This window comes from Eublepharis macularius, chromosome 18 (genome assembly GCF_028583425.1).
Source record: "Eublepharis macularius isolate TG4126 chromosome 18, MPM_Emac_v1.0, whole genome shotgun sequence".
NCBI classification, from domain to species: domain Eukaryota; kingdom Metazoa; phylum Chordata; class Lepidosauria; order Squamata; family Eublepharidae; genus Eublepharis; species Eublepharis macularius.
The window spans coordinates 14,233,205-14,249,493 of NC_072807.1; the positions used below are offsets into that span (position 1 = coordinate 14,233,205).

General features: G+C 46.2%; 1 protein-coding gene across 1 annotated transcript in view; it reads right to left on the minus strand.

The window, feature by feature from the left end:
* CORO2B (coronin 2B) overlaps nt 1–16,289 on the minus strand; it is an 85,522-nt gene that overhangs the window by 26,408 nt on the left and 42,825 nt on the right. Inside the window, exon 3 of the mRNA XM_055002880.1 lies at nt 2,458–2,574. Within this exon, the coding sequence (XP_054858855.1) occupies nt 2,458–2,574 (117 nt within the window). The remainder of the gene's footprint in view (nt 1–2,457; nt 2,575–16,289) is intronic.

Sequence of the window (16,289 nt, forward strand, 5' to 3'; positions counted from 1 at the left end):
TGACCGGAGGGACGCGCGAGAAAGACGGATTGGAAGCAGGAATGTGAACGAAGAGGAAAAAATCGCAGATTGGAGGCAAACGGAAGATATCCGATAAACATGCGGGTAATGGGTGAATGTGGATTCGACCTTAGAACGGCTTATTTTGTAGAGAAAGTGCTTTAGAGGACTCTTTGCAGGCAGAAGGAATGGCCCGCCTGGTCAGTGCTGCTTTGAAGCGCCACCTCTGCAGGTGGCCAGACGGTGCAGTTGAAATTTGGAACCCAGCAGAATCAGGTGACCCGGAAGCCAATGAGGTCCGTTCTGGACTTCTATTTATATATTGTTTAGCACATTTGCACCCCACCTCTTCCTGCTCGAGGAATCTAACAAGTGCAAAAGAAAGAAAACAATAAATAAAGGGGGGACGTGTTCCCCTCTGGTTCTGCTGCCTTATCAATCGACTACCCTGCCCCACAGATTTGTTGATACTGAAGGGCTGTGCAATATGCGCGCTGCTGTTTAAATGAATTTTATACTGATGTTTTTATTTTATGCTGCCCTGTTGATTTTATATCTTTTTGTTATAATCCGCTCCGAGCCTGCTTGCAGAGCAAGCGGAATATAAATCTAATGAATGAATGAATGAATGAATGAAAGAAAGAAAGAAAGAAAGAAAGAAAGAAAGAAAGAAAGAAAGAAAGAAAGAAAGAAAGAAAGAAAGAAAGAAAGACTTAAAGATCTTGATCCAGGACAATTTAATGCAGATTGGGAGAAAATGAAACAATATCTAGAAAAAAAATGGGACGTGGAAGGGGAACTGTGGCAGTTCGAGAATTATTGAAATGTAATAGAAGAAGAAGAGAGAAGTGACTTTACCGGGAAAGGGGGAATATAATTATAGAAATCTAAGCTACCATTGGGGTTATGATAAAAGTAAAAATGATAGAGTATTAAATAATAGATGTTTTACTATGGATATATAAGATATATAAGATTAAGCTAGCTAGATATTATGTACAATGTATAGTTTAAGTAAAGAGTATATAATAGATATTTGAGTATAACAGTTACCTTATAGACTTAAAATAAGCTCAGAACAAGAAAAAGTAAAAGATGGGTGTGTAATAGAATATTAGAGTTTAAGTTAATATTAGAATCAGGAGGATTGTGGAAAGTAAAGAGTTTAGATAATCGGAAAGTAAAATGGATGTAATGTTATATTTTTAATATCTTGATTGCTAATATATATGATTATGCTAGCATTATTTTAGGTAGAATATATGGTTTACCTGAGGCATTTAAAGGGAAACTTGTACCATAGAGATATAGAGATATTTTTAGTAGAGATTTAATAAGCTTAGAGAAAAGAGTATTAAGTGTGTGTTTAACAGGGTATATGAGATATTAAGTAATTAAGTAATAAAATAGACTAAGGGTTGGAAAACTGTCAGAAGTCAACTAAAAAGGGGGGAGGAAAGGGAGGGGGTTAGAAATAGACTTACAAGGGGGTAACGAATGTGCTGAATGATATTATAATCTAATCCAATAAAAAAAATTTAAAAAGAAAGAAAGAAAGAAAGAAAGAAAGAAAGAAAGAAAGAAAGAAAGAAAGAAAGAAAGAAAGAAAGAAAAGGCAAATTTGAAGAAGTAAATCAAGCAACTATTCAGAAGCAGCAATCTCCCGGTAAAATGTGTTAAAACCAGCTGCCAACACAACTCAGCAGCATAAACCAGACTAGAACATCAACGTAGACCATAAAAACATCAACAGGTGGAGAAAACAGACCAAGAACATTAAAATGAGGACATAAAATTTCAGTTAAAAGCACCAGGGTGGATCAACATGTTTTCCCTTAGTGAATTAAAATGTTTTCCTTTAGCCTAAACGCTAACAGAGTAGGTGCTAGGTGAGCATCAAGGGGGAAGACATTCCACAGATGGGGCTACCACCAACAAGCCCTTTTTCCGGTCACCGTTTGTCTCAATTCCACAAAGCAGGACTGCTGCAAACTGAATGAGATGAATAAAATATCTTAATAAATATAATGTTACTTCGGAAAATATACAGTACCTAATAAGTTTAATTCAATCTACAATGAAAATGCAATCATCTCCATAACATGTCTTGATTTCATACCTATAATAAAAGGCTGGCCACTGTCTGAAATACCTCTGTTTGCCCTTCTCATTCTTTGAGGGGAATAAATGCAATTTTTTGCCCTTTCTGCAATTAATTGTCCAGCAACTTAAGCCACCTTTCTCTTGGTGAGGGAAGCTGCAGGCCCCACCATCATCCAGCAACTAGTATCTTACCAAGTCTCTTTTTTTGCATCTTATCCCAGCCAGCCAGCCTCAATGGATGCTCAAGGGGTCTCCAAGAAAGAGTTAGCCAAATATCTGTTTCCTGATGCCTATAATGTCTCAGGATGAGCAGAGACAATTTCTCAGTAGTTGCTTTGACGGCTTTCTACTTACCGAGGTATCTTCCGAGCAGGATGCAATGATGTTTTCAACAAAAGGGTTCCACTTGATATCCAGCACATTGCCTTGATGGCCACAGACTTTGGGATAGTTTGGTTCAATCCGACCAGTCTGTTAAAAAAAATAATGTAAAAAAAAAAAAACAAGAAAAAAATGAAGTTAAAAACCATACAATTAAAGTGCGATGCCAATTGTTTGCTATGAAACTGCATAAGTCTATAGTTTAGAAACATTTTACTGACAATAGTTAGTGGATTCCTTTTTTAAAAAAAATCTGTTTTCAGGGGTGGGCAAATTGCGGCCCGCGGGCCACATGCGGCCCACTACAGAGTTTTTTGTGGCCCGCCAAGACAGTCAGAAAAATGCAGCTATAGATGATATGAAATTAGCACAATAAATAAATTGAATAAAACTACCACTATTTTATTTAATTTATATTTATTGATTTTTATGATACAATTTATACCTTTTCTGAAATGCAAAGTTAACTAATGAATGCAATCATTTTAAAAGGTGCGGCCCTCCGCTAACGTCCGCTCCCACAAAGTGGCCCCCGAGCCAAAACAATTGCCCACCCCTGGTTTAGATCATGATAAGGTCTTGAGAGAAATCTTATAAAACAACTTGCTATTTTCCTGATGTCCACCAGGAGGCAGTGTGAACCCTTCTGGACACCCCCCCCCCCCAATAAGGGATTTAAATGGGAAGAAACTGGCTTATGGGAGAGGCATGTTAGAATTCTCTGCAATTATTAAACATTCAGAGTTGCTTTGCTGGAAGAAGCTGAAAGTCCGTTTAATCTGATACAGAGCAACAGTCTGCAACGTCAGCAACCCAGATCCTGTGTGTGTGTGTGTTATATGCAGGGCTTTTTTCTGGGAAAAGAGGTGGTGGAACTCAGGACCGCACAATGACGTCACTTTGGGTCAGCTGGAATAAGGGGGGAGTTTTTAAGTTTAAATCGCCCTTGGTGAAAATGGCAATCTAAACTCCCCTCTGTCTGGAGATCAGGGGGCGGGGCCACTGGCCATGTGACCATTTTCAAGAGGTGCCGGAACTCCGTTCCACCGCGTTCCAGCTGAAAAAAGGCCCTGGTTATATGCTAACAAGTTGCTTCCAACACGGTGATGGTAGAGAGATGCACACTCCCCCCCCCACAAGTATTATCTTCTCGCCTCTATCCTGAGATTTTCTTGCTACATAACTGGCTCTCTAGAATAGGATCTCACCCCTACCGCTCAGCTAAACAAACCTCTGGACATTGCAGGCCTCCGTGTGAGCGGTCCAAGAATAAACTACCCTGGAGTCTTGCTATCCACGGTCCATTTTAACCTCATCTGATTCTGCCACTTTATTATGCCCTTGATTACCAGTGACGAGGGATCAAAGAGTGGAGGAGGCCTGTCTCCCTGCCCTGTTGGTGAGCTTCCCAGATGGGTTGAAGGGACCCACCATGTCAGGCTTCTCTTATGTTCTAAATCCTCCCAGCACCACAATGAAGAGATCCTGTTTTTGCTGTGGAATACGCCTTCAATGTAAATAGACATTTTCTGATTTGGCCTGGTTGGGGCATCTGACGACAGAAGAAAGTGCTACATTTATTTAGAAAGAGAGCCACCCCCTCTATGCTTTCCTGAAATATCAAATCCCAAAGGTACCCATGTTAAACAGGGATATATAAAACACATCCAGCTACATTTAAATTGTGAAAAGTGACTTGCAAGTGTAGAGACTCACCAGCAGGGGGCACTCGGGCCTCCCAGAATGAGTCCAGGCAGGCCAGTAACTCTCAATTTATTTTTTATTTATTTATTTTTATTTATTTTCGATTTTTATTCTCGCATTACAACTGCTCTATAAGCTTTTGCTTCTTTCCACTGATCTTGTTTCTGTGTCAGCATCAAATCCAGAGAAAGCGATTTCTTATGGCAGTTTTCTTGTGTGTAATGAATCACAACCTTTATCTCCGCAAATGTTTATTATTTAGTACAGCGTTCCCCAACTTTTTCGGCATCAAGGACCGGTTTTGTGGAGGACAATTTTTCCACGGACCAGGGTGGTGGTGGTGGTTTCGGGATGACACAATTGTGCACTATTTCTATTATCACATTATTATTATTATTATTATTATTATTATTATTATTATTATTATTATTATACATTATATAATGTTGCGGCGCAGCAGGCGGGGAAGCGGAGAGGCAAGCGGGGAAGCGTGCTGCCTCGCTGCTCGCCTTCCCGCCCCTTCACCGGCGCTGCTGTAGAGTAGACCACATTATGCCGCTGGTGCAGCCCGGTTGCTAACAGGCCACGGACCGGGACCAGTCCGTGGCTCCAGGGTTTGGGGACCCCTGGTTTAGTACATTTTGATCTTGCTCCTCCTCCAAGGAGCTCACTCTCGCCCCCTCTATTTTATCCTCAGAACAGCCCTGTGAAGTAGGTTAGGCTGAGAATGTGTCCAAGGTCCCAAGGTCACCCAGCCAGCTTCCGTGGCAGAGCAGGGATTTGAACTTGGCTCTCCCAGATCCTAGTCTGACACTCTAACCACTACATGGGACTGTCTTCATTTCCATTTGCACCCATGAGGATGTCCTGCTTTTGAGCTGGCCCAAGACCTGAACCTATGCCTCCAAGGTCAAAATCTAGCCCTCACCCCACAGCCAATGGTTGAGTTCCCTTGCAATATCCATGCAAAGCAAGCCTGGGTCCCCACTTCCCCACAAAGTATGCACCCATGCACCATTCGCTAACGTCAGGGCACCAACCCTCTTGGGTTTCTAGACTCCTGTGAAGTGTTTATTTCACAATGGCGTCTAAGACTCTCTAGCAGCATGCGGAAAATGTAAACGACGGGAAATGATGGAGGGTCTTTATTAAACAGAACAGAATGTGGTCGTTTCTTTCTCCAGAGAAAGCCAAAAATAATGGGAAGCATCTCTTGGGGAACAGAAAGAGAGAATCTCTGCCGACTTCATTCTGCACTCTGCTTCAGGACACCGGAACAGAGTTCGGCTGACCTCAGTGGAGACTATTTCAGCCACCCACTTCCAACAGCGCTTTCCTTGGCTGCATCTGCCGTCCTGACTTCTTGCCCCCCAAATGAGCCATTCAAGTGAGAAATGCCTGGCAGGGAGCAAAGAGGAGGCTGAGAGAAGGCTTCGGGGAAAAGCTTCTCAAACTGTGCAAGGCTGAAGCTGGTCCCCCATTTCTTCGCTGTAGTCCCTAGAGGCACCCCCAAATTATACAGCTGTAGACCCTGAGAACTATATTCTGCAAGGGAACACAGACTGTTCCCGAGGGCAACCCCTAGGTTCTAGGCCAAGGGCTTCAAAGACGAGTGGCCCCAAGAACTGCAAAGGAGGTACGGACAACTGGGAAACTGATGCAAATGCCGGTGTGGTGTGTACTGGTTAGTATGTTGGACTAGTATCTGAAAGAACCGGGTTCAGATTCCTGCTCTGCCGTGGAAGCTGGCTGTGGGTGACCTTGGGCCAGTCTCACACAACTTAAGCCTATCCTATCTCAGAGAGTTTATGTATGTATGTATGTATGTATGTCATTTATAATCTGGCTTTCTCGCTGAGAGTCAAGGCAGATTACACAGTACGAGCTTAGTATAATCAGTATCAAGTACATTTCCATAAACAATGTCATAGGGCAGGGGTGGGCAAATTGCGGCCCGCGGGCCACATGCGGCCCGCTACAGAGCCACATGCGGCCCGCCAAGACAGTCACCTACCGGGCGCCTGGCACCGAAAGTTAACTAATGAATGCAATCATTTTAAAAGGTGCGGCCCTCCGCTAACCTCCGCTCCCACAAAGTGGCCCCCGAGCCAAAACAATTGCCCACTCCTGCCATAGGGTAAATAGATACAAGTTTAAAAAGACAGAGCGTTAGCAAAGAATCCAGTACAAAATAGAAGAAAATACTGAGACAGAACATAATCACTTCTAGGATTGACATCAGAGAACTTAAAGCACAGGTGGTACATAGGAGTACATATTTAAAGCAACAGATAATGCGTCAGGCAACATAGTGGTGAAGCCTATGGTCCCTAACTCATTAGCGAAGCATCTGAGACCCCCCTCCCTAAAATACAGCCCTCCCATTCGAGTTGTAGAGAGGATAAAAATAGAAAAGAGGAGAATGATATAAGCTGTTTTGGGTCTCCACTGGGGAGAAAGGCAGGGGTGTAAGTGAAGTAAGTAAGTAAAATTGTGCCTGGCTGCCACCGCCCTTTCTGATTCTTTGGATATAGCCAACCATCTCCACCCAAATTCCAGTTGAGAGGACTGCTAGTCTCGCAATCTCACTTTGGGCGGAGAGATTCTGCTGACGAATATGCCACAGGGTTGTTTCCCTTCAGGGGTGCAGGGAATACGCTGGGGTCTTTGCTTCTGAAGGCAGAAATCAGCTGTGTGCAGCACCGAATGGTCAGCGCCAATGTCATCAATGCTCCTGCCCTCACCTCTAGTGAAGTACTGAAACTTTTTAAAAAATCGATTGTGCTTCTACAAAGAAACAGGCAGATAAACGTCTAAAGGAATCTCTCTCCTGATATGCCTTCTGAGCACAGCCTTCTGAAGGGGCTACCCTGCCAATGGGCAAGATCAATTGTGCCCTAGTTTGCTCTGTCCTTCCTCCCATCCGTGGGCGGTAATAAAACGAAATTGTTCAGGAGGACCCTTTGACAAAGGGACAATTTGGTGGCACTCTTTTACGCATTCTTCTTGCACTGTAACCCTATTTTGGCATTTCTTATGACTCTTGTCTTACACTATTTTTACCGCTTTGTTTTCTAACGCTGTAATCCAATCTTATTGCAATGTGTATTGTATCTTATGCTGTTCCTATTTGTTTGACATTCTGTAATCTGCCTCGAGCCCCGGAGAAAAAGGCAGACTATATAAATAAATAGTGCAGATAGCCACTGGGAAGTTCAGCCATTCCTCCCAAGTTCCAGCCTAGAAACACTATAATAGAGATGCAGGCAAGTAACAGACCAGTTTGCAGTTGAGTATTTAATGTGGCTCCATAAGACAGGTCTTTGGAAGGGCCTTCTCTGTTTTTCCTCAGCTATCTCATGCGGCCAGGGACTCGCACTCAGCACTTCAGCTGTTGCCTGGCCCTTCTACAAGATCAGAAAGATCTTTGTCAGAGCAGCAGGAATACCCGCTGCCCAGACATCCTTCCACCGATCCCTTTGAATCCTGCCAGCCAGAGAATGAGGCCCGTGGCAGCAGCGATGGAAACTGTGGCTCACCGAGTGATATGTTGAGCTGACTTCCTTGCCACAGCTGTGAGGAATGCCATTGCATTCTTCACTGAGAACAAACTCTGTGACAGCGTGCCTGCATCCGTGGCACATGCCACCAAGATGGAAGGAGAGAAAGGGCGCTCCTTCCCTGTGAGCTGGCCGCTGTTCATTGCATGGCTTGTTAGCCCTGGAAGAACACCTGTGGGCTTCCCTTCTTCCTTCTCCAATGCCAGCTCCATTGTCTCATTTTTATTCCTTATTTTGCTTGAAATGGACTTTTCCAAAGGCTGGGATAAAGGGCTGAAGCTATAGTAGTATTGCAATCACTACTTTTAAAGTCTCTGCTAGAACATGGCTGCTGACAGAGGAAAGTACATAGTGACAGCCATCATGGCATAGTGGTTAGAGTCTGGACAGCCTAGGATCTGGGAGACCTGGGTTCGAATTGCCACTCTGTCATGGGAAGCTTAGCGGACTTCCTTATGCCAGTCATACACATTTAGCCTAACCTATCTCACAGGGTTGTTGTGAGGCTAAGGCAGAGAAGAGGAGAATAATGTGAGCTGCTTTGGGTCCCCATCAGGGAGAAACACGGGGTATTAAATAAAGTAAAAAAATAGATCCAATTTCCCGTGTGGATTCTCTGTTGCCAATGCAAACATCTCTGCATTTGCAGCAGTAATGCATGCAAAACAGAGAATCTTCACCATGTTGAACCAGCCCCAATGATCCCGCCTGTCTCTTTGAAAGCCACCGGTGCACCTCCTGTCCTGTTCCTCCACCAGCCTCTTTGCCAGGCATGCTCTTCCCGGGATACTGGAAGGTCAAACTATGGAACATTGATTATATATTGATTTTTTATTATTATTTCATTTATACCCCGCCTTTCTCCCCAACGGGGATCCAAAACAGTTTACATCCTTGTAAACTGTTTACATGCCTTATACTGAGTCATATGCTTGATCAATCAATGTTAGTATTGTCTCGTCTGACTGGCAGCAACTCTCCAAGGTCTTAGATGACCATCTTTCACGTTGCTTCCTTTTAACTGGAAATGCCGCGGGGAGGGGGGTTATTTTCTTTGTTTATGGCCTACCTTTGTCACTGAGACTCAAGGTGGATTACAGAATACAAAATCAATCTTGTGCAATCAAACAGCACAAGACAACGAAAAACGATGCAAAAATGAATGATTCAAAAGGACTTTTTACTCCAACAGAAAGGCTGTATTGTAAGAAGGGGGTCTCAGATGCTTCACTAACAACTTAGGCACCAACTAGGCACTAACGACTAACCAACTTTACTGTAGCAGAAGCTTTTGAGAATCACAATTCTCTTCATCAGATGCATCGTCAGATGCGCATCTGATGAAGAGAATTGTGATTCTCGAAAGCTTATGCTACAGTAAAGTTGGTTAGTCTTAAAGGTGCTACTGGACTCTTTTTGACTTCGGCACCAGAGACTTCACCACTATGTTGCCTTACGACCTATCTGTTGCTTTAAGTATGTGCTCCTACATGCTACCTGTGCTTCAAGTATGATCCTACTGGATAGTTCTATATTGTCCAACGTCAGTCCTAGAATTGCTTAAGCTCTGTTTCACCATTTCAACTTTGTATTGCTTTTTTGCTTATGTTATGTCTTTGTAAACTTGCATTTATTCACCCTGTGGCATTGTTTATGGAAATGTCCTTGATACTGATTGTAGTAATCTCACACTACGTAATCCGCCTTGAGTCTCAGTGAGAGAGGTGAACAATGAATGAATGAATGAATGAATGAATGAATGAATGAATGAATGAATGAATGAATGAATGAATGAATGAATGAATGGTGCAATAGGATTACAGAATTACATAAAAATGAGAACAAACTAAGGCAAGGGTACTCTAAACTATACAGAAAGTGGAATTACGAGGCAAAGACGATGTGATAAAAGCCAGTGATACCTTCAGTAAAAGCAAAAGGAGGGGCTGTGGCTCAGGGGCAGAGCATCTGCTTAGCATGTAGAAGGCCCCAGGTTCAAGCCCCAACATCTCCAGCTAAAAAGACCAGGCAGCAGGTGATGTGAAAGATCTCCAGCTGAGACCCTGGAGCCAGTCTGAGTAGACAATACTGACTTAGATGGACTGAGGGTCTGAGTCAGGGGTGTGCATGCATGTCTAGTTCATGTGTGTTTGTCCCCCATCCCCATCTCTGCCACTAGCTGCTGTTAGTTTGTGCGGCTCACAGTGAAATTAATCCACAGACTCAGCCACGAGGCTTGAAAGTAACTTTATTTTTCCAGAATTGGGGAGGGGGGAGAGAAACCCACATTTTAAAGTAAAATATGTTTTTCTCTTTCTTTCCTCTATTTATAGAAAGCCACCCCAGCAGCAGAGGCGTGCACGGACAGAGCTCCATTTCCCCGTCAGCTGTCACGCAAACACTCACCCATTGTTACAGTCCAGGAAGGGAGTCCAGAAGAAGCCCCACGGGAGAAGCTCCCCCCCACACACACACATAGGAAAGGTCATGCCCATCACAGCACAATGGCGGCGGGGGGGGGGGGGATGCTTCTGCCTCTGGGCAAGTTCCCTCCTCCTCAACAGCCACTTGGTGAATCTGACGGGGTCATAAGACCAGTGGCCAGGCTATGACACAGCACTGGGGGGAGCCAGAAGCAGCCAGAAATCAAGTCAAGTGAGTGAGTGAGTGAGTGAGTGAGCGAGTTTGTGTGTGTGTGTTTGTGTGTGTGTGTGTGTGTGTGTGTGTGTGTGTGTGTGTGTGTGAGAGAGAGAGAGAGAGAGAGAGAGAGAGAGAGAGAGAGAGAGAGAGAGAGAGAGAGAGATTTAAGCTGGATGTAGCTGGCTCTTGGCCACATCCTCCAGGCCTCAAGCTCCTTTTCAGTCCAAAGTTTCCAAGCTTCCTCTTTGGACTCGGTTTCTGAACAAGCCTCCCTTCTTGAGCCACAGCTCCCTCTGAGCCACCCTTCCACCAGTGAGGGATAAGAGCTGGATCCCTTATGGGACAGCCTGGCCCGATCCGTGGAACTGGGCTGGACACGCTTCACCCCTCTTTCAGGGCCACCCCTGGCAGCTTCCTTTCCTTGCAGCTGCTGGTGCTGGACTGCATCTGCCCCCTGCATGTCCACAGGAGACCGACAAAGAGAAAGAAAGCTTTTGAAATAGACCTCAACTGGTTTTTTCCTCTGTGTTAAGATCTGTGTGTAGTGCTTAGCCAAGCAATCTCTCTGTGCAAAACCTTTGCCTTCGTACTCACCAGACGCCCAATGAGAGCCCAGTGAGCACCTCAGGGTGCCCCTCTCAAAGCAGGCCACTAAAATGGCAGACAGGGCCACTCCGTGGGTCGAGGAGAATGCTGTGTGCCTTCAGGGAATTCTGTGTCTCTCTACACAAGGCGCCTTGTCGCATGTTTGTCAAGTGTCCAGAGCAGAGCAGGCAAAGAGCAGAGAGTTTGTTAATTTCATCTTCCCCTCCCTGAAGGCTCTGTCAATTTCACCTCTCCAGTCTAAAACTGTGTGGGATCACAACCAGAGGGCAGCGAGGAATGGAAATGGGCTGGAGCTGCCTTCCAGAGCCGGGCTTGGACCCAGAGAAGTTATAATGGACTGAAGTTTCCCTTCTGGCCTTTCACAGACCCTTCACACAGCTCCAGTGTATAGAAAAGCCTTTGCCCTGCTGCTGGCTCTGTCTTTTTAAACTACCCTTCCCAGCTACCATTGCATCTCCCGACAGGTGTTCTTCACGAGTCAGATGTCTCATGTAGAGAGACTCACAGTCTGGAGCCAAACAAGGTTCACGTCATCTGAGTCTCTCTGAGCTGAGCGGCTCCCACGGCACTGCCTGCACAGCTGGTAGTGCCGCTGGAGCTCAGCTCGGCTTGCCAGGACAGTGGCCCTCCTGCAACCTTCCTGGCCAGTTAAATCTCTTTCTGCACCCAGCAATAGCCAGAGCTGGACTGCACTCGTGAATGGTTGCTATCGCGATGCCTAGCCTTGATCATGGGCATGGCAGCTGCCATGCTGAGCCAGACCCTTGGTCAGTCTGGTCTACTCTGGCAGCTTTGTTCCGGGGTCTCCGGTGGAGGGCTTCACTGGAGCTGCTGCCACGAATTAAACCTGGGATCTCCTACATGCCAAGCAGACGCTCTCCAGCTGCACGACAGCCCTTCCCCAAGCCTCCTTCCTTTCTCTGTAGGCCTGAAAATGTCCTCCGTAAAAATAAAACGCTCTCCACTTGCAAGCAGGATCTCTTTGTCAGTCTCCATAAAGGAAGTTGTCTGGATACCTGCCTTGATGCTTGTATGTCATAAAAAGTTGCTATGGGAACTGGAGAGCAAAATTGCATTTGACATCACTTGGCAGAGACAAGCAGCGCCTTGCAAAGTGAAAAGGAATCCACAATGCTACCCGGATTGACAGGAAGGGCCTCTCCCAGACGGGAGCTCAGAATCGCAGGGTGGAAAGTGCTTACCTTGCACTGTGGTGTCATGCACCCAGGGAAGGCTTGAGCCACTGACCTCCTCATGCGCTACCTTTGATGCTGATTTCAAGATGCAGAGTTCTTCCCTGTGGCCTCACTCACAAGACAGCCCTGCAGGGTAGGCCTCTCCTGTTCCTCTTCTGCAGATCTGTCCCCTGGAATGACCCCCACCCCCAGCAGCCTGGACAGAGTGGCCTCAGAATGGACTTGAATGGCCAGGCGACTCACAGTGGTTCCATTTGGTTGGGGACAAGGTAAGGGCCGTTTTCACACTGCTTACCGGCCACGGAACATCGCGCCAAGGTCCTGGAACGACAGCGTCTTCCGGGCACGATTTTGCACGAGAACTTGTGTTCTCAGGCAAAATCGTGCCAGGAAGATGCTGTCATTCCAGGAGCTTGGCACGATGTCCCGTGGCCGGTAAGCAATGTGAAAACGGCCAAGGTGATTCTTGCTGAACTGGAATACTCAGACATTTCCGACATGCCTCTCACTCGGACTATGATAACTTGTTTAGATTGCACTCCTTTGTCCGGACTGTGACGATTTTGTGGATGGCTGGACAGAGCCCCTCTCCCCTCTGGCTTTGCAGTCCTCCTCGGAGAGGAAAGAAACCAACTGGGGCCTGGGGAAGTTTGGAAAGGAGGCGCGGCTCCTTCTGCTGGGTGTTCAGCAATGCGGCCTTTGCGGCAACAGTGATAAGTGACAACCAGCTGGTGGGTGGGGGGCGGCTTATAGAAAGCAAAGCAGATGGAAAGATGTGGGGAAAGGAGAGCTAATGAGGATATCAGAAGGCGGTGGAGAGCCAGCCAGACAGAGGGGTGCCCCCGCCTCCTAGTCTGCTGTTGCCCAAAATGTCTGCGAATCCACTGCTGTCCTTTCAAGACAGGAGCCCAAAGGCAGACGAGCAGGGAAGAGTCCAGGCAAGGGTCAGAAGGTCGGCCGAGTGTATGTGTGCATGTGAGAAAGTGCGTGCATGCGTCGATGTGGGGGGCTGGTGTCTGCCCAAGGCACGAGGCTGGAATAGGACAAGACTTCCAGCTTTGGATATTCCCTCGCCAAGTTGCCCTCAGTCTGTTCACGGCTGATTCCAGGTTTGGGGGGTTCTGGCAAGATAGTGCAGGGGACCCCTCCTTCCTACCACCCCCAGTCTGCACCCCTTCCTATCTACCTATACACCCACAGGTCCTTCCCCTTGGGAGTCCTCCCGCTTCCCAGGATCCAAGTCATGCGCATCACCCACAGGCCTCTCCCCCAGTGACTCTGGGCAGCTGTGTGGGCAGTGGGGCAGTGGCAGAGGGCACTGTCAGAAGCTCTAGGCCTTGGCAGCTGCCCCACTTTGGGATACATGACACCACCCCTGAGAGCTAAGCTACAAGAGACGAATAACACCAAGAGGGGCACATGAAGGGAGTCACAATGTTAGCCGGGAAGCTGAGTTTTAAAAGAGATCGGAAGGCTTTGTCAATTTCCCTTCTCTACAGAGCCAGGGAGATCGCTGCTCAGAGGGTTTGTTAATTTCCTCTTTGCCTCCAGAAGGCTGTGTCAGTTTCACTTCCCCTTCTAGGAGGCAAAGAGGAAATTAACAAACCCTCTGAGAAGGGATCTCCCTGGCTCTGTAGGGAGGGGAAATTGACAAAGCCTTCTGATCTCTTTTAAAACTCAGCTTCCCGGCTAACATTACGACTCCCTTCATGTGCCCCTCTTCGTGTAATTCGTCTGTTGTAGCTTGGCTCTGAGTCTCTTTGTCAAACATGGGCTATTGCAAAGACACAAAAAAAGAATCGCCTGCACTCTCTGGGCATGCAACTTCCTAGTCAAGTTATCTGCCATCTGACTCCAAGGCAGATGATCATTCTCTGACTTTGTAGTTGCAATAGAAAAGAGCAAGAGTACAGAAGCACCTAGAAGACTAATCGTGCAATCCTAAACAGTTCCTCCAGTCTAAGCCCATTGATTTCAATGGACTGAGAATGGAGTAACTGTGATTAGGATTGCGCTGTAACAACATTTGTGATAGGGTAGGAGCTTTTGTGAGTCACCGCTCACTTCTTCAGATACAGCTAGGATGTGAGTCCATCTGTCCTTCTATCTCGGAGAGTGGAGTAATGTGAGATGGACTCGCATTCTAGCTATATCTGAAGAAGTGAGCTGTGAGTCACGAAAGCTCAGACCCCACCACAAATTTTGTTAGTCTTAAAGGTGCTACTGGACTCTTTTCTACTGCTACACAGACGACTTACCCATCTTGATCTATCTTTGTATTAATATTTTATGATTATTTTTTATTTCAATTGTTTTTTAAAATTTTATTCTGTTTTTAAATTTCATTCCATTTTAAGCCCTCCTTCCCCGTGAACAGGCCCAGGGCAGGTTACATCAAAAATAAATATGATTTAAAATCACAGTAAAATCAAACAATTATCATATCCATAAAATATACAGTCTGCAATCCCTGAGATGGCAGGTCCTCAACCTTAACATCCACCTGTTTATCGTAAACAGGGAAGAAGGGAAGGGAAAGAGGGGGCAACATTCGTGTTGGACAGATTCATATGGGGGGGGGTGAAATGATAACACAGCCCCCTCCCAATAGGAGACTGGTAGGGAGGCTCACCAGATAGTTAAAAGTTAGAAAGGTTGAAGGTCTGAGCACCAAGCAGGTGATGTCAGAGGAAAGGTGGGATGGGGAACACCCAACTGCTCGATTTTAGGAAGCCAGAAAGCTTAACCGTTTGGTTCGGCTAACAACAAACATGCTCCCATCTGGTGGTGTTATTAACAGTACAACCTATACACCATCAGAGGACAGATCAGATACTCTGTACACATCATCCATAATTGTTTCCGCCCCCCCCCCCCTAATCCTTTCAAATCTCTGCGCAGCTCCTACCGAATCAAAGCTCTCAGATATTCCAAGATCAGAATTTATTTAATGATTAAAATGGTTTGGGTATCTGGGGAAAGCTCTAAAGCGAGGTGTCCTCGCAAAAAGGGTCAAATGCTTCGACCAGAGGCAAGTAGCAAGCATCTTTGCATACACATTAAAGATACTTCTCCCTCTCTACCACGATGAACCAGAATTTAACTTGCTTCAAGCTGGGAACACAGTGTGCAAACAAAGCACTATCTTCTCCATTGACTCAACAGGGTGCAAATAAAACGTTTTCCACCAATAGCCATGCGTGGGGATATATACCAACACGTGTAAGAAACCTATATATGTCAATGCATTAATGGTGCAATTGGGGTGGAAGCAGGGAGGGGGAACCTGCAACGCAGCAAGCTCAGACAGGCTCCCTCTTGGCTGACAGTGGAAGCCCACTGGGAATTTTCCTAGGTATGCTGAAAACTTTGCAGTGCATTTGTCCGGCGGGGAAACTGAAGCCAGCTGAAGATGACCTGGGTGGAGCATCAACCCTTCCCTTCCTTCAAGGCAACTTAAAATCTGACCCTGCACAGAGGGGCAAGCCCTTGGCTCTTGGTCTGTAGCTTTTAGCCCAGTGTGTACCATGGTGGAAGAACCATCACCAGCTCGGGATAGACTTAGAATCATAGGTACCTCCAGGGTCATCTAGTCCAACTCCCTGCACACGGCAGGAAATTCACAACTACGTCCCCTGCCACACACACCCCACCCACCCTACACACACACCCACACCCACACACTCCCAGTGACCCCCTGCTCCATGCCCAGAAGATGGCAAAAGCTACAAGATGACTTATAGCCCAGTCCTTGCTGGGGGGGAGGCAGGGGAGGGGTCTTATGGGGTGTGTATCCGTTTTTGTAAATTTTATTTCTCTCCTTTTGTATGCTGCTTTGAATTGGAGGAAGGCGGGATAAAACAAACTCAATCAATAAAACAGCATTTTTGACAGTCACGATCACTGTAAAGCTGAGCTTCCAACCGGCTCGCTTCTCCTTTGCCTGCCTCAAGCGCCGTGCCAAGGAGCTTTCAAGTGGCACAGAAATGGTGGTGGTGGAGTTTTCCTTCGGTCTTGCAGCAGCCTCCGCACCTGCATAATAGGTGAAATCAGTTCTCCCCCAGGGGCGAGGTTGGGGCAGGTAATTAAATGGTGCCAG